The following is a 22,773-nucleotide window of genomic DNA, read 5'->3' on the forward strand; positions in this document are numbered from 1 at the left end:
GTGATGAAGACTTTTAACATTAAAATTCAGCTACTGAGTTATTTTTGATAGATTTAACATCTAATGAATTGTGACACAATTAAGTTTGAGGGTTCATATCTTTCTTTTAATTTAGACCAAGGCCAGTAATTGTTTTACTTCTCAGTTATAATCCAGTGGTTTGGGAGTAGCTAACTATAGATTAAGAATTCTAAAAGTTAAATTTTAATTATATTCTAATTTTCCTTTGTCCATACTTGATTACTTAAGGGTGAAGTTATTTCAAAAATATGTACCCTTACAGCAAAGACAGCAGAAAACCAAAGCAAGCAAATTCATCTTCCAACTTTGCATCTGGAAAAAATGTCTCAGGACTCAGAAATAAATAGGGCATGTGACGGAGAGTATACTTCCGCATATTCAGGACATCCCTCCGTGCAAAAGCATGAGGAAATGTGGGTTAAACATGGCAAATTCAAACAGAGGAAGAATTTACAACTTACCAGTGATAAGTTAAAGCAGAAGCGTCATGAATTTTGTGAAAAAGACACTAGTGAGTGTCCTGAGGAAGGGCCCCTACATCACTCTAAAAAAGGAGCAAGCATAAGACAAATGCCTTCTAATCTGACAAATAAAATACTTGATTGTGGGGGAAAAGATGCATTTGGAATGCCTCTCTCTGAAGTATTCCAGACATTTCCTGGAGGAGAAGAACCCACCCTCAAAAATGTGTTTCCATCTCATTCACGCTCTGGTTCCCCGGAGGGCTCTCCCTGGTCATCTTCTGAGCTTTGTTTAAGCGAAAAGGAATTACACTCTGAAAATGATCACAAACCTGACACTGAACATGTTTTAAACAAAAATGAAGAGCCTTTTTGTAGTGATACAGAAAATATCAAAGGAAGGAACCCAGTAGTTACATCCAAAGTGAAAGAAGACCAAGAGTTTGATATGCAGATGACAAAAAATATGAACCCAAATACCACTAATAGGAAATTAGGCGTCAGACATACCCCTCAGCCTAGTGGTCTAAAAAGTCATCTTGATTTGCAGATTGCTAGCCACAGTGAAAAAACCCACATGATTCAAATAAAAAGGAACGATACTTATGCTGTTACAAATACTTATAAGGAAACAAAGCCAAATCAAGGCTTGTTGCAGAAGTCATTATATGCAGATCATTGCAGTGCTAGTAACTATAATAAAAGCATGGAATCTGAAATACAAGAATGGAGTTCCTCTTACCCCTATAGTGTCGGAACACCTACAGGATGTGAAACTGAAACATTAGAGCAAGATGTACAAAGGCTTAACATGGACATGTCGAAAGCAGAGCTCCTGGCTCTGAGAAAGAGAGGTAGAAGTTCATCTGATAATTTATCGGTAAGTATTTTATTCCTAGTAAAGTAGTTCAGTGTACTTCCCCCCATTTTACATTTATTACTACTTTAAACATCATGAACAAGAAATAAAAGTTATTGTAACAATAAAAAATTTCATACTTTTCTAAGAAGAGCTCTATAAATTTTATCCTACTCACCATTTGTACTTTGATATATGAGGCTTCTTTTGTGTTTCTGTATTCACACTAGAGAAGAACTGTGGGTCAGAAACTCTGGAGTCTGCACACCTAGAGAAGAACCTGAACTTGCTTATCTTTTTAACCTCTCCATTCTAGATTGTGATAACTGAATGAGTTCATTGATGGATACAGAAGTGCTTAGGACAAAGCCTAGGTTATCAGTTATTAGTAGAGGTAGTTTTTATAGCTGACTTTGAAAGTACTAGAAAAGGAGAATACCTATGGGATATTCTCGGGGGAGAAAAGAATTTCAGGAAATTTAGTCTATCTTAATATATGCAGGATGCACAGTCTTACTGTGGGGTAGCCGTATGTTCAGACTGTAAACTCAAATTTTAAGTGTAGAGTTATTAATCATTTATATAATACATTCTCATTCTGTGGTGACTCAGACAAAGCCCTTTCCAATTCTGAGAGTCTTAAAAATTCTCTTGTGATTTCCTTTTCACTTTAAAAAATTCATCATCTTATTAAATTTTTGAACTTTGGAGTATTTATGCTTGTCTCAAGTTAGAGGTTGGATCCAACTCTATTTTTTTCCAGAGGGATATCCACTTATTGCAGCCTTATTTTATATAAACTTATAGGTTATTCTTTAATTTCAGAGGCTATCATGATATGTCATTTCAATGAGTGTTAGCTACAAGTCTGCTTTGTTTTACTTAGGTTTCTGATAGGTATGAAAAAGAAGAAAGCCTGTTGCCTGAAAAGCACACGTTGCAGGATGAAATTGCTGTACTCAGAATGGAAGTAGATGCAGTAAAAAATCAGAACCGGGAAATGGAAAAGAAATGTTTGAAGTACATTGCAATTGCCAAAGAAAAGAATGACCATCTTCAGAAGACAACAAAAATGAATGAGGAAACATTGACAAAAACAATATTTCAGTATAATGGACAGCTTGCTGCTCTGAGAGCTCAGAATGCAATGCTCAACTCTAAACTGGAGAATGAAAAACAAAACAGAGAAAGACTGGAAGCAGAAGTTGAATCATGCCGACCTAGACTGGCTACTGCTCTACAGGATCGTGAACAATGTCCGACATCAAAGAAAGACCTACAACTTGCTTTCCAGAGAAGAGATGAATGGTTTTCTTTCCGGGACAAAATGAATTTGGACATGTCTGACCTTAAGGAAAAGAATGAGATTCTTTCCCAACAACTTTCTAAAGCTGAAAGTAAGCTCAGTAGCCTAGAAATTGAGCTTCATCACACAAGAGATGCTCCCAGAGAAAGGACCTTGGTTTTAGAAGGCGCAGAAAGAGACCTAAGCAAAACAAAGGGCGGAAAGACGGAAATTGAACACGTGTATCAAAGTGAACAATGTAAAGTGAATAAACACATTGCAGAGCAGGAATCCTTAAGGGAGAAGTTATGTCAACTACAAAGTGAAAATATGTTGCTTCGACAGCAGCTGGATGATGCTCACAGCCAAGCTGACAGTAACAAAAAGACAGTTGTTACTATCCTAGATCCGCTTCAGGAGGTCAGAAAAATATTTCTAGCTGAACATGACATAAATGAGTTAACCAATGAATGGCATCATTTAAAAGAAAGAATATATAAGCGTGAAAATGATAAAGCAGTAGATGTAAGTATCCAGACAGATAAATATTTTTCCAGTTTCCTAAAAGAAAATTCAGAGTAATATTTGATGATGGTTCAATGTGAATCTAGCTGAGTATTAAAAGTATATAGATTATAAATGTGTTTGCTCTGTCAGCTTAAAAGACATTGTATCCAGCAACTGAACATTAGGTCTGAGAGGTGCTTTGTTTTGAGTCAAGACTTTGTGTTGCCTATGAAATTTTAAGAGGTTAAGCCATAGATTGTTAATAGATATAGACTGATATGAAAGTTTAGTCTTATACTGATACAATAATAATTTTAATCTTTCTGTCACCACACCTTAATACCTTTAGGAAGCAGATAAATGGAAATGCTCATACCTAAAATGAGGCATTTTAAAATTAAGATTCAATTAAGTGGATTATCTTGACACCTAATTTCAGATTTTCCAGATGAACTGAAGTGCAGATGCTGTATCTCATAGTACCTTTCCTTCGGCGGCTTCTTATAGATTTTAGTTGGTATAATGTTATTTTGAATTTGAATTAAATTTGGAAATATTTCAGCCTCAAGTAATATATTCATGAGACCCCTCAGCTCTTTTAAAAGCATCTAGTTTTCATTAAATCATAATTTGGGACAAATGTGATGAGTTTTAGCAAATTTGTACTTGATTAAATCTTTCCATTACTATTTACAATTTTCTTTGGATATTTTTACAAGTGATTGGGTTGTGTTTCTCATGTCAAGGCCTAATTACTATCATTTGGAGAAAAGTTTGTCCAATACAGAGAGAATTGTAACTGTCTGTGATTTCTTAATTTGGCATTGGATCTCCATTTCAGACTAGTGCCGGGTGGCAGGATTTATGTGTAGCAGGGAGAGAGGGCAAGGCCAGGTTACCTAGGGCCTCGAAGACTGCTGGAATGACTTCACTTTCTATTATGATAGGAATCTACTGGAAGGATTTGAGCAAGGGATTGAATGTGTGAGGAACTCTGAAGTTCATTGAAGCCTCTGGTTAAAAAAATAAAATAAAAAGAGAAAAATGTTCCACAATGTTGAACTTACTACCACTTGATCCACTTACATACCCGTTTCTCTTTGGGACGTCAGTAGATTGTAAAGCTTTGAGATTCATGAAGAGGGTCGGGGTTTGAGAGAGGGGCTGAATCAGCTGTCTAAGTAACCTAATATAGATTAGGCAGGAGGATTACATTTCTGTGTCTTTAACCTGATTAAGCAAACAGGAATCTGTCCATTATGAGGAAAAGAAGGTGGATTGATGTACGTGGTGATATTTTCCCAGTTACATATTATGTTAACAATATGTGACTCTAAGTACATCCATGGTGGGGCAAAAGTAGGTTTACAGTTGTTCGTATGGAGAGTAATGCAGTAATTAGTAAATAATACAAAAGTTAACTGTGTTTCACGTACTCACAGCTGTAACCTTTAGCCCTATCCTGTATGTGAAGTTATAATTATTAACATAATTTAATTAAAATGTGATTTCTAAAACCAGTAACGGAAATATCTTACTAGGCAGTTGTGAAAGAACTTCAACAAGACCTGGCTGATACCAAAAAAAAACTATCTATGTTAGAAGCTTCCCAAAAGGTTGAATCACCCTATCGTATGAATTTAGAAGACGAGAAAAAGAAGTTAAAGAAAGAATTAGATGAAAGCAGAAGTCAAGTATGTATGAAATTTAACATGTCATCAGTTCATTTATAGGTCGTTAAACAATATAAAATGTTTTAGGGTACTACTTTTCATGGTCAGCTTTCTTTTCTATTTTTATTGTAATTAATTTATTATAATTTTATTATCTTTATAGTGCACTTATTTCTTAAACCCTGGCTTTTATCCTGCCATTTGTGTTTTATGTTTTTTCTTATAATAGTCACCCTTAGGAAAGTTGAGAATTATGCAGTGTTCTTCATAGAAGTCAAGAGGCTTTTTTTTTTTTTACTAAACAATATTTTTAGTGATATCTCCATTATCATGATGAGGCAGCCAGATAAAATCAAAGGCTAATGCTTAATGGAATGTTCCAGAAAATTGTTTTAGTTCTTACCTTCATTTTGGTGAATAGATATAGAATCTGTATTTATTTTACAGATTTTGAAACAACTTGTACGGGAAGGTCATTATACAAACTGGTTGAAGTAGGCATGTCCTTCATTTCCTCTCAGAATATTATGAAAGCATGGAAATAGTCAGACAATTAAGAAAATTAGATCAACCATTGGATTTTTTTTTGACAAAAGCTGTATTGATATGATTTACATATCATATAATTTGCTCATTTCAATGGTACAAATCAATATTTGTAAACATATTCAGAGAGTTGTGCATCTATCATCTCAATCAATTATAGAATATTTTTATCACTCCAAAAACAAACTCCACATCTCTTAGCTGTCACTACCAGCTTCTCATCTCGCCCTGTACCAGGCTACCACCAGTCTACTTTTTCTCTGTTGATTTGTCTATTCTGGATATTTCATATATTTGCAAGCATACAAGTTGCAATCCTTTGTGATCGGCTTCTTTCACTTAATGTAATGTTTTAAAGGTTCACCCACATTATAGCACATGTCAATATTTTATTTCTTTTTATTGCTGAACAATACTTCATTGTGTGGCTCAACCATTTATCCATTCATCAGTTGATGGCACTTTGTGTTGTTTTCACTTTTTGGCTGTTAATAATTCTACTATGAAGATTAGTGTACAAGTCGTTGTGTGAACTTATGTTTTTATTTCCTTGCCATTGGATTTTATCCTCTGAGATAACTGGGCTGGTTTCAGCATCTTTCTGCTGTTACTCATGCTATCCATTCTGTCTTTTCAGTTTCTGTTCCTCTTGCCTATTCCTACATCTATCTGGACCCGGCTCCCAATCTCTCCTTCTCCATGAAGTGATCTCTGACTTTTTGAACTCTCATTGACCTTATTCTTTTAAGCACTTGTCATCTCTTCTGTACAGGAGAATTTAGCCATTAATTTTACATTGTTTGAATTTTTCTCATGAAAGATAATCTTGTCTTTATAAGTATAAATTTCCCCATGATGTATATTATATGGTATGAGTGTATGATATTATATGACATAGTCATATAAATTGGAAATATTTGAGCTTAACTATTGTTAGAATAAAATTAAATACTTTATATCATGGATGGATTTGGGATTCAAACCCAGATATTTGATCAACACAGTGTTGAGGTGAAGAGTCTGAATTGGCAAGAAGATAGCCCTAGCTTTCTCAAGCCTTCAAACAATATAGTTGAGTATGCATGTGAAAGGCAAGTCAGAAGACTTCCCTAGGTCAGGTCTCTATGGAATAGGAAATTATTATTATTTTTTAAAGGCAAATAATTGATAATCTGATGCTCGTGAAAAACATTTGCACTATAAGAGAAAAAAGACAGAGAATGCTGGTTAACGAAGGTGCCCCCAAGATCAGAACAGAACTCTAGCACACTCAAAGTAACACCAATAAGAATCAACATAAAACGTACAAGATTAGCATCTACGTAGGTGACCCATATCACATCATGGTTTATGAGTGTGTGGTTGAGGATATTGTCTATGAGGAACTCGAAGGGAGAAAGAGAAGGACAGATGAGCTCAGCAAAGGGGTCAGGGCTGGAAATGTTGATGAGGGAATCTGGTCTGAAGTGTTGAGATTTAAGGAACTCTGAATTTTAGGAAAGGCATAGACTGCTCTCTACCTATAAGTCTGTCTCTGTTTTGCTTGGTAGTTCAGTTCATTAAATTCCAGCTATGAGTGAAATCATATGGTACTTGTCTGCTGAAGGTGTTTTTGGTGTTGAGGGGTGTGTGTGTGTGTGTGTGTGTGTAGGGATGGATCGAAAAAGAAAAAAGCTAGAGAGAACTCATGGACATGGACAACAGGGTGGTGATTGCAGGGCTGTGAGGGGATTGGGGGGAGGTGGAAGGGGGCATAGAGGGGATACATGGTGATGGAAAGAAAGAAAAAGAAGTGAGGTAGAAAAAGAATAAAAAGTAATAAAAAAGAAAAGTGTGAAGCTGGGTGATGAACCTATGGAGGGTAAATATAATATTCTATCTTCTTTTGTTTGTGTTAGAAATTTTCCATAAAAAAGGTTAAATAAAAACAGATTGTCTTAGGTGAGCACTGTCTCTGTCTGCTGCTTGACTGAGCTCCCCCAGTTCCTTCTTCAGAGCACTCCTCTTGTGCATGTGTCCGTGATTCGAGCCTATCAGCTTTGAGCCTGTCAGCTTTCTATCTCTTAGGAATTCCTCATAATTTCTGTTGTATTGATTATATACTTATTTTCATGTGCTAAGTATACAGTCTCTAGCCCATATCTTTAGTTTAATGTGCTGCTATAAACAAAGACCATTAAATTATAAAACCAGGTATTGAGTTTCTTAAACTTGTTACATCATGGCATTCAACAGGGTGAAGACATAAGCGTGCTACCACTGTGTTCCAAAGAAACAAAAAATAAATAAAGAGTAAAAATAAATTAAAAAGGAATAGAAAGAGTCGAGGACTGTCCATCATGTAGAAATGAATTGGGGTTGGAGGCTCAGAGGGTGGGGGTGTGGTCCTTGTTCCAGTAGCTGTGGGAAGTAAAGCAGCACAGGGCCTAAAGGACCCTCAGGAAGTGCTTGGGGCAGTTACAGGGTTGGAGTCGATTCTCCTGTCAAAGGAGAGGAGTGGGGAGAGCAGGAGCCTGGGGGTGAGCCTACATTAAAGAATGCTAGCGTTGAGTGGAAGTGGGGAGCAGGATGATGGAAAAAGCTACAAGGATCAAGTAAAAGTTATGATTTTATACAATACAGAGAAGACAAACTTTGTTTAAAGAGAATAGTGTTTAACAGAAAAGGAGAGATTGAAACTTACGGCAGAAGCTTACAGAGAACGAGAGCATCTCATCCTAAAGTCAGATTTGCATGGGAATTTTTCAAAGATTATCTTAGTAAGATTCAATTTAATAAAACCTGGAATATCTTCAATTATTAATGAAAATGTTTCTAGGACAGCTTTAGAAACTAAAATGTCAATATAGCCATTCTCTTAAAGTTTTGGGTTTTTTTAAGACTTAGTATTTTATATGTCAAAACCTCTGTTTTAACAAATTTTGGCAATTTAAATTCCAGACAAAAAGTGGTGAAACTGTAAAGTCAATTTAAGCTGCTGTAAGAGGTCATATTTTTCAAATCTGTCCTTATGAGCACCAGGTTTATAAACTAGATTTTATAAACCTGTCTAGTACGTTTTATAAACCTGTCTATGCATATTATGTATGAACTCATGAGAAATCATATTTTTAAGAAAGAGGAGTGAGTGTTTAGATTTTTAAAAATAATTCTCTTTAAAAGTGTTTTTTACAGATTCAGCATGAAAAGAAACACATAAGGAAATGGGCTGAGTTAAAATCCCCCCTGCAGTCTTGCCTGCGTGAAGTATTAAAGAAGACAGGGGAACTGGAGAAAGAGCTCACTAGGTAAGGTTTTAATATTTCAGACCGTTTCCACCTTCAGTTAAGATGTAACTGTCATTTACTTTATTAAAACTAAAATCCAAATTTATTTCCTATCTGTAATTTTCATAATTAAACAAATTATCCTATTTAAAAATTTACTTCAGAAACTCACAGCACTATCTGAAACTGCTTTGAGGCCCAAAATACTATACTTCTTTTTTCTTTAAATACATCTTTATTGATTTCAAAGAGAGAGAGGGAGAGAGAGAGATAGAAACATCAATGATGAGAGAGTCATTGACCCGCTGCCCCCTGCACGCCCCTGACTGGGGATCGAGCCCGCAACCTGGGCATGTGCCCCGACTGGGAATCGAACCCCGATCTCCTGGATCCTAGGTCGATGCTCAACCACTGAGCCACGCCCAGCCGGGCTGTACTTACTCTTTAGTGATCCCTAAAACAATAATGAGGATGCATTTTGCATTTCCTGTCGACTGCACTTTTCATGTCTACCTTGAATTTTTACTTCTGCAAGATGTCTTTGCTCTCTGGTGACCTTTCCTACTTTCAGTAGTGAGTGTGCTTCCCTTCAGCATTCAAGTAGTTTAATATCTAAAAGCCTCCCTGTGTCATTGTTTAACAACATCAAAAATTCTCTTGATTTGGCTTATGTTTCTTTTTCCTTTGTTAGTTATAAAATATACCACACATACAAAAATGTCTGTATGACTTAAAGAAGTTGTATAATCATGTTTTTACCACTAGTAAAAAAATAAAGGGATTTTCCCCAATGTCTGGGAGTCCCCACATGGCTTCCTTTCTGTTTATTTGCCGAGCACTTAAGTTTGTTCTCTGATCCTCACCAGTGTTTTCCTCTCATTTCACTATCCTTCTCTACACTGCTTTGTATCCCTTTCATTTTGTTAATGTTGTGCTAGCAAAGATATCTTCTTAAAACTGCCTTGAAGAGACTGCTCCAGGTGCTCTCTCGGACTTCCCTTCTTCTAAAGCCCGGCCCCTTTCTAATTCTGCCTTCAATTCCGACCTCAAAGATTTTTCTCTCCTGCTTCTCCTTCTCTTTCGAATGAGCCCCTTGACGTTTTTGTTGGTGCCTTTCTTCTTGCAGACTGTCGTCAAGAGGTACAAAAGGTATTTTTGTGTCTCTTCAGAACATTCACTTAAGCTTTTCTTCTTCACTTGGGGTACTGATCTCTGGTTTATAGTTGATATTTAATAATAGGTTAATGTTTTATATTGACATACTAAAATGAATATTAATAATAACTTATTTATAAGAACTCTGCATAGTTTCAATAGTAACTCTGTATCACATATGTCATGAGTTTTTTTCACCTTACATTTATAATTTAGATAGTATGCTTTCAAGCAATATTAGATTGGAACAAATAAGAGGGTCAGAATTTATAGATTTATTTATTTTATATGCTAGAACATAGTATCTGTTCAAATACTTATCAAATATTTACTCTTAAAGAATTGGACTTACTCATTTTGTACGTTTCTGCAGATTTAAGGAAATCTTAAACATTACACAAAGGAAGTTAAATGAACATGAAAACGAAGAGCTTAGTTTTCCTGAAGATTTAGAACAAAGTCTAACTGAAATGGAAATTCAGACTAATATGTTAAAACAGAAGGTAATTGTAAATCAGGTTTGGGACCCCAAAATCACCTACCTTGGGGAAATACATATCATTCAATTCTTTGAGCAGTGAAATACAGATTTTTCTATTAATTGTATAGACTTGGTATCAGTGAACAAGACAGCCTTTTTTCTTTATCACTTTTCTATAAAGAGGGCATACTGTTAATTCTCCTGTGCCTTGAACCCTGGCAAGAAGCATACCATTACTGGACCCCAGGCACCAGCACCAAATTAAAATCTCTTTTGGCAATGACTTTATTGAGATATAATGAACATACCATGCAGTTCACTCATTTAAAGTGTACAATTCAGTGGCTTTTTCTATATTCCAAGAGTTACACAGTCATCATCACAATCCATTTTAGAACATTTGCATCACCATAAAAAGTAACCCTGTGCCCTTTAGCAACCACCACCCTGTGCCCGTTTCCACTTCCGCACCCTTCCTAGCCCTAGGAACCACTACTGTCCGCTCCGTCTCCCCAGTTTTGTCTATTCTGCACATTTCATATCAGTGGAATCACACAATATGTGGTCCTTTGTGACTGCCCTTTATATTTAGCATGATGTTTTCAAGGAACATCTATTTTGCGACATGTGTCACCAGTACTGTGTTTCTGTTTATTGCTGAATAACATTTCATTGCATGGAGCAACTACATTTTTTTATCTGTTCATCATTTGATGGACCTTTAGGGTTGTTTCCACTTTTTGGTTTTGTTAATAATGCTGCGATGAGCATTCATATCCAAGTTTTCATTCCTTTGGGAATATATTTATAAATGGAACTGCTGGATCATATTCTCCAAAGTGGCTGCACCATTTTGCATTTTCATTCACAATGTATGAGGGTTCCTGTTTCTCTGCATTTTTGCCAACATTTGCCATTGCCTGTCTTTTGACTGTAGCCATCCTGGTGGGTGTGAAGTGGCATCTTATTGTGGTTTTGATTTGCAATTTTCTAATGACCAGTGATGTCCACCATCTTTTCACATGCTGAGTATCCATCTGTATATCTTCTTGGAAAACCTGTCTCTTCAATCCCTTCACCCAGTTTTAATTGGATTGTTTTTTTTTATTATTGAATTGTAAGAGTTCTGTATATATCCTAGATACAAATCCCTTATTAGATAAAGGATTTTCAAATATTTCTTCCATTCAATAGCTCCCCTTTTCACTTACTTTTCTTTTTTTTTTTTCTTTAAATATATCTTTATTGATTTCAGAGAGAGAAAGGACGAGGGAGAGAGAGACAGAAACATCAATGATGAGAGAGTCCTTGATAAAGCCCACAACCCGGGCATGTGCCCTGACTGGGAATCAAACCCTGATCGCCTGGATCCTAGGTCAACGCTCAACCACTAAGCCAAGCCCGGCCGGGCGCCCTTTTCACTTTCTTGATGGTGTCTTTTAAAGCACAGAAGTTTTGGATTTTGACCAAGTCCAGTTAATCTATTTTTGTCTTTTGGTTTCACATCTAAGAAAAATACCCAAATCCTGTCATGAAGATATACACCTATCTTTTCTTCTAAGAGTTTTATAGTTTTAGCTTTTACATTTTGAGTTAATTTTTATGTTTGGTAGGAAGTACAGATCTAATTTTACTCTTTTGCATGTGGATATCCAGTTGTCCCAGCACAATTTGTTAAAAAAGACTATTCATGTCTGATTTAACTGTTTGGCTCCCTCGTCAAAAAGCACTTGGCCATAATGTGAGGATTAATTTTTGGATTCTCCCTTCTAATTCATTGATTGATAAGTCTGTCTTCTGCTAGGCCCAAATCAAATTTTATGAGTGCTTTTTTGCAGTCATCTTGCCTATTACCAGCTGTTTTATGTAATAATAAAAAGTCAGTGCAGTGGAATGTTTTTAATGCTCCTTTTGTGGAGATATTTTGCTTGCTAAAGCCTGTGGCCAGCTTGTGTTTGCTGACTCTGACAGGAGGGGAAAGTAGGCTCACAAAGATAACGCCCATTCCTTTTACTCTCCATTCCCACCTTTAGTCTCTAACCCAGCGCCTCCCGCTTCGCTTCATTTCCATTAAACCCTGTAACAGATCTGCTGCCTTGGCATTTACTTCATGTGATTAGCTCATAATTCATAGACTCGCCGGCAGGTTTCACCGCCCAGGGAGGAGAAGGTTCACACCTGGCTTGTACCCTCTCCTCTTTGGAAATGTCTCAATTTGAAATCTCAAAAATGTAAAGCCTATTTGTTCTTCATGGAGAAACATTGTGGTGTGACATAAAGACGAGTTGGTCTTACCTTCCCTTACAGACAAGCTTGAGGTAAGGTAGAAGGAAATTGTATGTAAATGGTGCTGAAGGACACTACATTGGTTTTACTGCTGACATTTAAAGTGATTTCATAAAGTTCTCTATTTCATCACTGAGGAAAGGAAAACTTGTCCTAACCATGGACTGCTTCTCCATGGCCCTTGGCTCTTCTCCCTGAGCCCTTTTCATAAGAGAAGACCTGTGCTTACAGCTCTTTTCTCAGCCCGCCTCCTCCCTGTAGAAGGTCTAAGACCCACAGGCCTCTTTTTATTGTGCACTGTCTTGTTCTCCTTTAGTCCAAGTGAGCAAGCAGGGGTTTTGCTACTACAATTCTCTTAGAAGCTTTGAGTTTCCTGTGAATTTTATTGGCGTTCATACCATTAGAAAAGCCACCCTCACACATTGTTTTAAGGTAAGCTCTTCACCTTGGGCTTCCTGGAGGTGTTGTAGGACAGTGCCTTGAAAACTCTCACATTCTGGAAATCCTTAAAGGCATCTGAGGCACCACATGAGTCTTTCTGAGGTCTTAAGGGTTTTATAAGTCTTGGCTTCATCCTTAGACCATGCTTTCCTGGAACACCCTGGATTTGATGTTACCCAGAAGCCATGTGTGTATTTTAGCATTATTTGACCATTGGACATGTGGGAGAAGCTCTAAATGGGAAATGGATATTTGAACCCGGTAAGTTCTGGTTCTTTGCCATTTAATAGTCTTCCTTTAGCTCATCTTTCTAGTGCATTTCACTTTCAGGGCTTCCTAGGGAGAATCCCGTCATCCTTGTTTCAGTGTCATTTTGCTCACTTGCCCAGAAGCGCTTGCTGTCAGCCTCCTCAGGGCTATGAGGCCTCCACTCACTGTTTCTTGGAGGCCCTTTTGGTTTTCATTGTCACACCTCTATACATTATTTCTGGCTCCACCTACCTCCTGTTCAAAGGCACTCCCCCACATGTGTGCGTCAGCACTCCATTTTTAATATCCGTATCTGTGCCAGTTATTTATTGGTGCTTAATAAACCACCCCTAACCCCTGTGTCTTAAAACAGCATTTACTTTGCTTGCAAACCTGCAGTGAGGCCAGCTCATTTCTTTTCCACTTGCCATCAGCTGGGATGACATGAAGCTGGGAACTAGACTCATGTAAAGGCTATTCATTCACCTCTTTGTCAGTGGCAGCAGGCTTTTGGCTGGGACATTAGCTGGGGCAGTCTCAGCTGGCCACCAAGATGAGGACTGACTACGCGGCCTGGGCTGCTTCATCCTTCACAACAGGGTGGCCGGGTTCTCAGGGTGAACTTCCCAAGAGAGAGTGAGACCACCAGTGGGAGCTGTATCACCAGACATAGAAGTCACACAGCAGGTCCACCACATTCTATTCACTAGAAACCAGTGACTAAGGCCAGCACTGCTTCATGGAGAAGTGCAAAGGAGTTGTAGACATGTTTCAGTAACTGCCTCACTCGCCTTGTCTTAGCAAACAATCATCATCTCTAAGGCAGTTGTTCCTCCCATACCCTTATCACTGACATTCCAGCAGGTTTGTTGTTGACGGTGCTGTTCTTTCTGTTGAGTTTAGTCCCTTATTTTGTGGGAAGTAACAAACAATTTCTATATTTCACTATTGATTTAAGCCCCACATTTTTAGGGCTCATCTCGCTTAAACTTTTACAGTGAGAGATGTGATTTCTCCGCAACCCATGGGATCGTTTTTTCTTGGAATGCAATTCAAATGAGCATCAACCGTTTGTAGTTCAATACATGACTTATGGCATTAGAATCCATATTTAGAAGATTCATGAATTAGAGTCTCATTTTGAAAGTCTTATTTTGGGATGCATTTGTTGACTCAGTCCTAAATACCTCAAAATGATATCCCTGCACTTCTTTAAAAATTATGAAGAGTTAAGATGGGGGAAGAGGTAAGAGACTTTCTGCTAAGAGGTGACACATAGTCATTTTGTGGAGGAAAGACATGAAACAGTCACAGAAAAAAAGTATAAAATCAACTGCAGACTCTGTGTGGCATATATGACGACACTAAATATATGTTTATAAATATATAAATAAGTTGTTTTAACTTTGGTCTTGATTCTGAGTAATCCAAGGTTCCACATTCTAAGACTGTACTACAGTACGGATAACATTTTACTGCAACTGAATTTGTTTCAAAATGTCACAATTAACTGGTGTTGAATTAAGACTATTCTCAGTCCACAGCTTCATAACCAAACTATATTATTTCATTCACGCAGAATGATGATTTCCTAGCAATACTGGAACCTGCATCTTCACCATGTGCACATGTGGATGAAGAAAATACACTTCAACAGGCATTACCATCAGTGAAAGCAATTCAAAAGAAATGTGAAAAACTAGAGGATAAAAAAGAGAAGTGGAAACAAAAAGCAAAAATGCTCGAAAAACAAATGGAAATGAAGATGTCAGAAATAGAACAGTATAAACAGATGATTGGCACAAGAGCAGCACAGGATTTAAAGGAAAAATTAGAACAAGTCCAGCTGTTGTTAAAGGTTAATTTCTTGATCTTTAATGTGCTTTATTTCATTTCAGTGCAAATTTCACTTTGGACATAGACATTGTATGTGTTTCCCCCACTTCCCTTAATAGCAATTTGTTCTGTAGATTTCAGGAAGGAAGGTGGCATGTTTCTCATTTCAGTATTTTAATTTCCATCATTATTATCACTAAATTGAGCATTCAGAATGATTCTTACTAGAGGATCATTTTCTTTTTAAGACCAGTTGATGTTAAACAAGACTATAAGGAAGAAAAGGAAGAAAAATTTTGATTTAAAAATTGTACTATTAAGTTCTATTGTTCAATTTTTTAAAATGTCAATTGATTCTATTATTTTTTGAGTTATCAGAATGCATGAGTACTAATAAAAGAAAGATTTTATGCTAAGTGAAATGAGCAAGTCAGAGAAAGACAAATACCATATGACGCTACTAATATGTGGGATCTAATGAACAAAATAAACTGAAGAACACAATAGAACCAGAGGCATGGATACATGGACCAGACTGACAGATGTCAGAGGGGAGGGGGTTCGGAGGGCCTGGAGAAAGGAAGGTGAAGGGATTAGCTAAAGAACATCTATGCATAGACCATGGACACAGACAACAGTGTGGTGATGGCCAAGGAGGGAGGTGGGGGTGGGGGCTGGTTAGAGGCGGCAAAGGGGCAGAAAACGGGGGACATCTACAATAGTGTTAACAATATAAAATTTAAATAAAAAAGGAAGATTTAAATTTATTTTTATAATTTAGATTTAATTTAGTTGACATAATATTTTAAACCAGCTTGCTTTCATGTTTAAAGCTTCTCTGTGAATCGTTGACTCAAAATTAAAGGAAACAAATATAATTATTCAAATTATACTTTTTTAAAAAAATGTATCCTTCTTATTTGCTTCAGCTGCAATCATTACCTCAAGAAGATCTGCAGGAGTTAAGCGAGACTAATAGAGCTTCATTAAGAAGGGGGTTGGAACTCATAGTTCAAGATCTGGAATCTGGACTTTCCATATTGGAAGAACATGACCAACTTCACCGGAGAGAAAACCAATGTGCAAAGTCACTTTCAAGTCAGCTAGTCAAGTAAGTCAAAATGCAAAATCAGAGAAAACAAATTTACCTCATTAATTAGTTTCTAAAGCATAATTTTTATCAAGCCAGGTTCATGAGATTAGTAGGGATGGAAGCTAGCTAAGTAGTATAATTTTGGAAAATTATCTTAGTAAATGAACTTGTCTATCAAATGTTTGTCCAGGACAGTTTGCATCTCTTCCCCATTTTATTTTTCCCCCCTTAATATTTTCCTAAGTTAACCTACATGATGTACTAGCCTTTGAGCTGTTTTTGAAGCTTTATAATTTAGACAGCGATATTTTTATAAAGTTGCTTGTTGTCATTACCCTCAATAGAAATATTAACGAGTTTAACTATTTTTGGAAGATAACTTAAACTGAAAGGGTTAAGTGCTGGGCACATTCTGGCGCTTGGTAGATTTACTTTCTTCATTGTGACTTTTGTTATGATCACTAGAGGGCGCCTCGAGACAAACTATCCTTTATAGTTTTTCTGCTCAGAGGCACGCAGGTTAATGGGGAAAGATTGACAGGGGAGCAGGGCAGTATGATTGACACAGTTGCTAAAAAGAATGTGGTGGAGTCCTGAGGGGGGGGGTGGGGAGGACAGAAAGGGCGGCTCCCCTCCAGTGCCTTGGGAACAGTGTTATGAGCTGATGCCTCTGGAGCTGTTTTTGTTCATTTTGATCCCCAGCGAGGCTGTCTTGTTCCCATAGAGGCTGTTGCTCTAAATTATGCCTCCATGGGAAATGTTTAAAATCCCCAAGGTAATGCGCGTATTGTACAAGGGTGGTGAAAGCAAATGCTTGACAGTGTCTTTGAGGGATTATTTAAAAAAATCTCTCAAGTGGTTCACTAGATATGCCCAAGGGCATCCTCCAGAATCTTGTAGGTACAGTCCTTCCAGGAGGCAGCAAGTGTCACCTGAGAAGCGGCCCACATCACAGCCATTTCTCTCCCCTGCCTGCTTTGGATTACTTGTTAGTGAGGAACCCCCTCCCCCCACTCCCTAGAAACATAGTGCTTCTCTAGAACAACTTAGAACCTATACTTGAATATAGAAGGCCTGCTCCAACACATTTTCATTGTTAAAATGGGAAATTCCGTTTACTATTGTGGCTACTTAAAAAAATGCAGGTCACTTAGGGAAAAATAAAATACTAAGCATTTGTTGTTTACAATCTTCACAGGACTAAGGAGAAGATGGCAGAGGTAAAAAATGAAATTCTCAGGCAGAAGCAACAGGAGAGATCTTTACACAGCACTCCCGGCACGATGCCAGTCTAGGAGACACTTTTTGTTGAAAATGCTAATAATAGTTTTGTAACCTCTAGAAATTCTACTACAAGATACAACTTGAGGACTCCTGCCTCAAGAACCCTTTTTATGAATTAAATTAACTTGTAATACTAAAAGGATTAATTTCTGTTTTCAAGTGATCATTTTTTGTCATCTTCTTATGTGAGAGAATGTTCTTAATTGCTACTTTACTTACAGCATTTTGATTTCAATTTTTATAAAATGCCTTGCAGAGTAGTTGTACATTTTCTAAGTAGTTAAATTAAGGAGATATATGAGTTTTTAATTAATTTACTTTTTAAATTTATCTTTACTGTTGAAAGTATTGCAGATGTCCTTTTCTCCCCCTACTGATCCCCTCCACCCAGCATCGGCCCCCTCCGGCCCACCCACCCCAGGCCTTCTCTACCCTGTTGTCTGTGTCCATGTATTATGCATATATGCATATAAGTTCTTCGATTAATCTCTCCCCTCTCCCCACCACCCGACCCCCAACCTCCCTCTGAAATTCATCAGTCTGTTCTATACTTCTATGTCTCTGGATCTGTTTTGTTTATCAGTTTATTTTGTTCATTAGATTCCACATATGAGTGAGATCATGTGATACTTGTCTTTCTCTTACTGGCTTATTTCAGTTTGCATAATACTCTCTAGGTCCCTCCAGCTATCTCAAAAGATAAGAGATCCTTCTTTTATGACAGCTGCATAGTATTCCATGGTGTACATGTCCCACAGCTTTTTTATTCACTCATCTACTGATGGGCACTTGGGCTGTTTCCAGATCTTAGCTATTATAATTGAGCTGTTATGCACATAGGGGTGTATAAATTCTTTCTGATTGGTGTTTTGGGTTCCTTAGGATATATTCCTAGAAGTGGGATCACTGGATTAAATGGCAGTTCCTTATTTAATTTTTTGAGGAAACTCCATACTGTTTTCTACAGTGGCTGCACCAGTCTACATTCTAGCAAGAGTGTACTAAGATTCCCTTTTCTCCACATCTTCACCAACACTTGTCATTTGATGATTTGTTGATGATAGCCATTCTGACCAGTGTGAGGCACTTTTAACATATATATATATATCTACCTTTATTGATTTCAGGGTGGGGAAGACTAGAGAGAGAGAGATAGAAACATCAATTATGTGACAGTCACTGATAAGCTACCTCCTGCATGCCCCCCACTGGGAATCAAGCCCACAACCAGGGCATGTGCCCTGACTGGGAATCAAACTGCGATCTCCTGGATCATTGGTCGATGCTCAACCTCTGAGCTCCACTGGCTCGGTGTGAGGCATTTTTATATACCAATAGTGAACTCTCAGAAAGGGAAATTTAAAAAGCAATTCCATTTACCATTGCAACAAAAAATTTAAGATACTTAGTTATAAACAACCTAGGAGGTAAAAGACCTGTACTCAGAAAACTATAGGATGATAAAAAAAAGAGATAGAGGCCTGGCTGGACATGGCTCAGCACTTGAGCATTGACTTATGATCCAGGAGATCTCAGTTAGATTCCCAGTCAGGGCACATGCCTGGGTTGTGGGCTTGATCCCCAGTAGGGAGTGTGAGGCAGGCAGTAGATCAATGATGACTCTCTCATCACTGATATTTCTATCTCTTTCTCTCCCTCTCCCTTCCTCTCTCTGAAATCAATAAAGATATATTAAAAGGAAGAGAAAGAGATAGAGAAAGATATAAACAACTGGAAGAATATACTGTGTTCATGGATTGGCAGAATTAACATCATTACAATGTCTTCACCTGAGGATTTTTTCCATTGATTTTTAAAGAGAGGGGAAGGGAAGAGGGGAGGGGGGAGAAAGAAAGGTAGAGAAACATTGATGTGAGAGACACACATTGATTATTTGCCTCCCACACATGCCACAACTGGGGCTTGAGGTCAAGCCTGAAACCCAGGTACGTGCCTTTGACCGGGAATCAAACCCTCGACCCTCTGGTGCATGGGCTGACACTAATCACTGAGCCACACCGGCCAGGGCAGTTTTAGGTGCTTCTTGATAGCTTGCTTGCAGGTGAAGTGTGACTTTAATTGTTTGATTCTGTTATGTTCCAGTCTAGTTGTAAGTGATGATGAAGTATGGAGAGATCAGTTCTACAATGGAAACGTTATGAAAGAACGAGGAAATAACAGTTTTTAGATTACTTATATAAAATTAGCTTAAGTTTTGTTTTTTTGTTTTTTACTTTTAAAAAAAATTTTTAGGGTGACATTAGTTAATGAAATTGTATGCGTTTCAGGTGTACAATTCTATGACACATCACCTGTATATTGTGTTGTGTGTTTACCACCCAAAGTCAAGTCTCCTCCCATTACTATTCACCATTTGATCCCCCTTCACCCTCTTTTTTTTAATCATCAACCAAGGATATTTTTTCCATTGCTTTGCAGAAGGGGGGTGGGGTGAGAAACATCGATGTGAGAGAGACATTGATTGGTTGCCTCCCACATGCACCCCAATTGGGGCCTGGGATTGAGCCTGCAACTGAGCCGAAGTATGTGCCCTTGGCTGGAGTCCAATCCGGGATCATTCATTCTGTGGGTCAGCGCTCTAACCACTGAGCCAGACGGGCTTGGGCCCCCCCTTTAGCCTCTTCTACCTGCCCCCACCCCCTTCCCTTTGGGAATCACCATATTGTTATCTGTGTCTATGAGGATTTTTTTGGGTTTTGTTTTTTTTCCTTAATCCTTTCACCTTTTTCACTCAGTCCCACGAACCCCCTTCCCTCTGACAGCAGTTAGTCTGTTTGCTATCTAATCTGTTTCTATTTTGTTAGTTTATTTTGTTCAATAGATTACACATATAAGTGAGATCATACGGTATTTGTGTTTCTCTGACTAGTTTATTTCACTTAGCATAGTGCTGTCCAGGTCCATCCATGCTGTTGAAAAGGGTAAAATTTCCTTCTTTTTTGTTTGCTTGTTTTTTTACTCCTCACCTGAGGATATTTTTTCCATTGCTTTTCAGAGAGAGTGGAAGGGAGAGAGAGAAAAAAACATTGATGTGAGAGAGACACACTGATTGGTTGCCTCCCACATGGGACTGGGACCGGGGACCAAGCCTGCAGCTGAGGTACATGCCCATGGCTGGGACTGAACCTGGGACCCTTCAATCTCAGGCTGATGCTCTAACCACGGAGCCCAACCAGCTCGGGTAGATTTCATTCTTCTGTACAGCTGACTAGTATTCCACTGTGTAAATGTACCACAGCTTTTTATCCACTCATCTACTGATGGGCACTTGGGCACCAGACCAAGTTCTTAGAAAGATATTCGACATCTTTTCAGTCTTCTTAAAGAATGACTCATGGCTCTTCCAGATATTTCAGCATTATAATATTACAATAGAATTTCCTGAGCCACATTCTAACATCACGGATCCGTCTATTTCAAACAGCAAATGTCTGGGAAGTGAACAAAAAATGTTTATGGACAGTTGACAAAATATTACAAAGTTAGTACATGAAAGTTCGTACACTCTCTTCCCAGGAGAGCCCTCAGACCTTTCCTCAGAGCCTGGCTGTTCCTGCTTCATGTTGACTTCCAATGAGTTCAATTAACTTTTTCCTCAACCTTAAGTAGGTTAAAAATAAAAAATTAGAAAGGATCAGAAAGTGTGCTGTAGAGCAGCAAAAAGGGAGAATCTCGGAATCTCTGGGGAGAGAGGGGACCTGAAAATCGGTAATAAACATATTTAACTGCTTAAAAAAGCAGAGCTATCAAGCCCCGCTGACAGCCTTCCGTGCTCTATTGGGGTCACTGCATCACGGGGCAGCATTTTTACTGAGGTTCACGGTGATTCACCAGAGCACATTTTATGTTCTTTATATAGTGCATAATATGTTTTGATAAGATTTTCATAAAAAACAATGCCCCCAAAATATTCATGCTTGAAGGATTAAGGGTTATTTTTTTATTATTATTTTTTAAAATATATCTTTATTGATTTCAGAGAGAGGAAAGGAGAGGGAGAGAGAGAGATAGAAACATCAATGATGAGAGAGTCATTGATCGGCTGCAGCCCGCAACCCGGGCATGTGCCCTGACCGGGAATCGAACCCCGATCGCCTGGATCCTAGGTCGATGCTTTAACCTCTGAGCCACGCCCGGCCGGGTAGGGTTATTTATTTTTATAGCAACTCTCTCCCCTTTAATTTCATCTAGATAAAATAGAAACTGTTGCACACAAGCCTATAATAACTATTTCGGTCTTTTTGTTAATGGTGATTGGAAATGAGAGTCCAACCACAGACTGTTCAGATGATGAATACAACACTACTTACTTTTGTGGCCGTGACTTACATTTATTGCTAATCTGAATTCTGAACCACAATCTTAATGGCTTCAAATAGTTTCAGGTATTTCTCCTTTTTAGTCCATTACTAGAATTTCCATATCTAAATGACAGATGTTTTGAGTGTGGTTTTACACTAATATTTGCCCAGTAGCCACTGTGGTACAGTGAGAAAAGTGCTGGACAGGCAAAAAGAATGTGTGAAACCTAGATCCGGCTCTGTGGGAATTGATTTGTGACTTCGGGCAAGTCACATGCTGGCCCTGTTTTTCCATCTAAAATGAGGCTATTAGATTAGATGACACCCTTTGTGTCTTTCAGTGCTACCATTCAGTGATTCATTGGCCAGTCATTAAATAAACATTAGAATAATTTATTGAGCTCTTACATTTTCTAAGTAACTACATTTTTATTGCTCAAAAAACCCCCACATAAAAATAAATGCTTAGATTAATATTGTGACTACATTCTGACTATATGGTAATTCAGTCAACCCAGAAAATACTAATAGGCCCTTTTCTGTGCCTTCCACTGGACTAAACTCTAGGGGGTACAGGAGTAGTAAGTATATATTATAGTCCTGGTCTTAAGAAGCTCAGTCTTCATAGAGAAAAGACTTAGATATATGGAACAGATGAATAATAATAAATCTGAGGTCAGTAAAAGGGGGATCATTTTAGCTTTATGGAGGAAGTGGAAATTGATCTTTAAAAACATTTTAAAAAATTTATTTATCTTGAGAGAGAGAGAAAAACATTGATTTTTTGTTCCACTTATTTATGCATTCATTGGTTGATTCTCGTATGCCCGAACTGGGGATGGAACCTGCAATGTTGGCGTACTGGAACAACGCTCTAACAAATTAAGCTACCCGGCCAGGGCCAGGAATCGATCTTGAGTATAAGATTAGGGAAGATTTCAGTATGGGGTGAAGAGGGTGTGGGGCATGGGGAGCAGGGGAGCCCAGCACAAAGGACCAGAGGAAGCA

At 37.9% G+C, this 22,773-nt stretch overlaps 1 protein-coding gene across 2 annotated transcripts; it reads left to right on the top strand.

Moving 5' to 3' along the window:
• On the top strand, positions 1-17,582 carry LOC107545480 (putative coiled-coil domain-containing protein 144C). Of its 2 annotated transcripts, XR_015715832.1 has the most exons (6): positions 1-1,362; positions 2,228-3,046; positions 8,515-8,639; positions 14,810-15,088; positions 15,996-16,177; positions 17,358-17,582. XR_015715832.1 is itself a non-coding variant. In XM_087825633.1 (4 exons), exons 1-4 carry the CDS (start codon positions 343-345, stop codon positions 10,352-10,354), a joined length of 2,172 nt encoding a protein of 723 aa, XP_087681759.1. In that variant the 5' UTR covers positions 1-342; the 3' UTR covers positions 10,355-10,386. The 2 variants fall into 2 exon arrangements, 1 of the variants encoding a protein (XP_087681759.1); XM_087825633.1 differs by lacking the exons at positions 14,810-15,088; positions 15,996-16,177; positions 17,358-17,582 and adding an exon at positions 10,147-10,386.
• Positions 17,583-22,773: the final 5,191 nt, after the last annotated feature.

Source organism: Miniopterus natalensis, chromosome 1, assembly GCF_054644295.1.
Source record: "Miniopterus natalensis isolate mMinNat1 chromosome 1, mMinNat1.hap1, whole genome shotgun sequence".
In the NCBI taxonomy this organism is placed as follows: Eukaryota; Metazoa; Chordata; class Mammalia; order Chiroptera; family Miniopteridae; genus Miniopterus; species Miniopterus natalensis.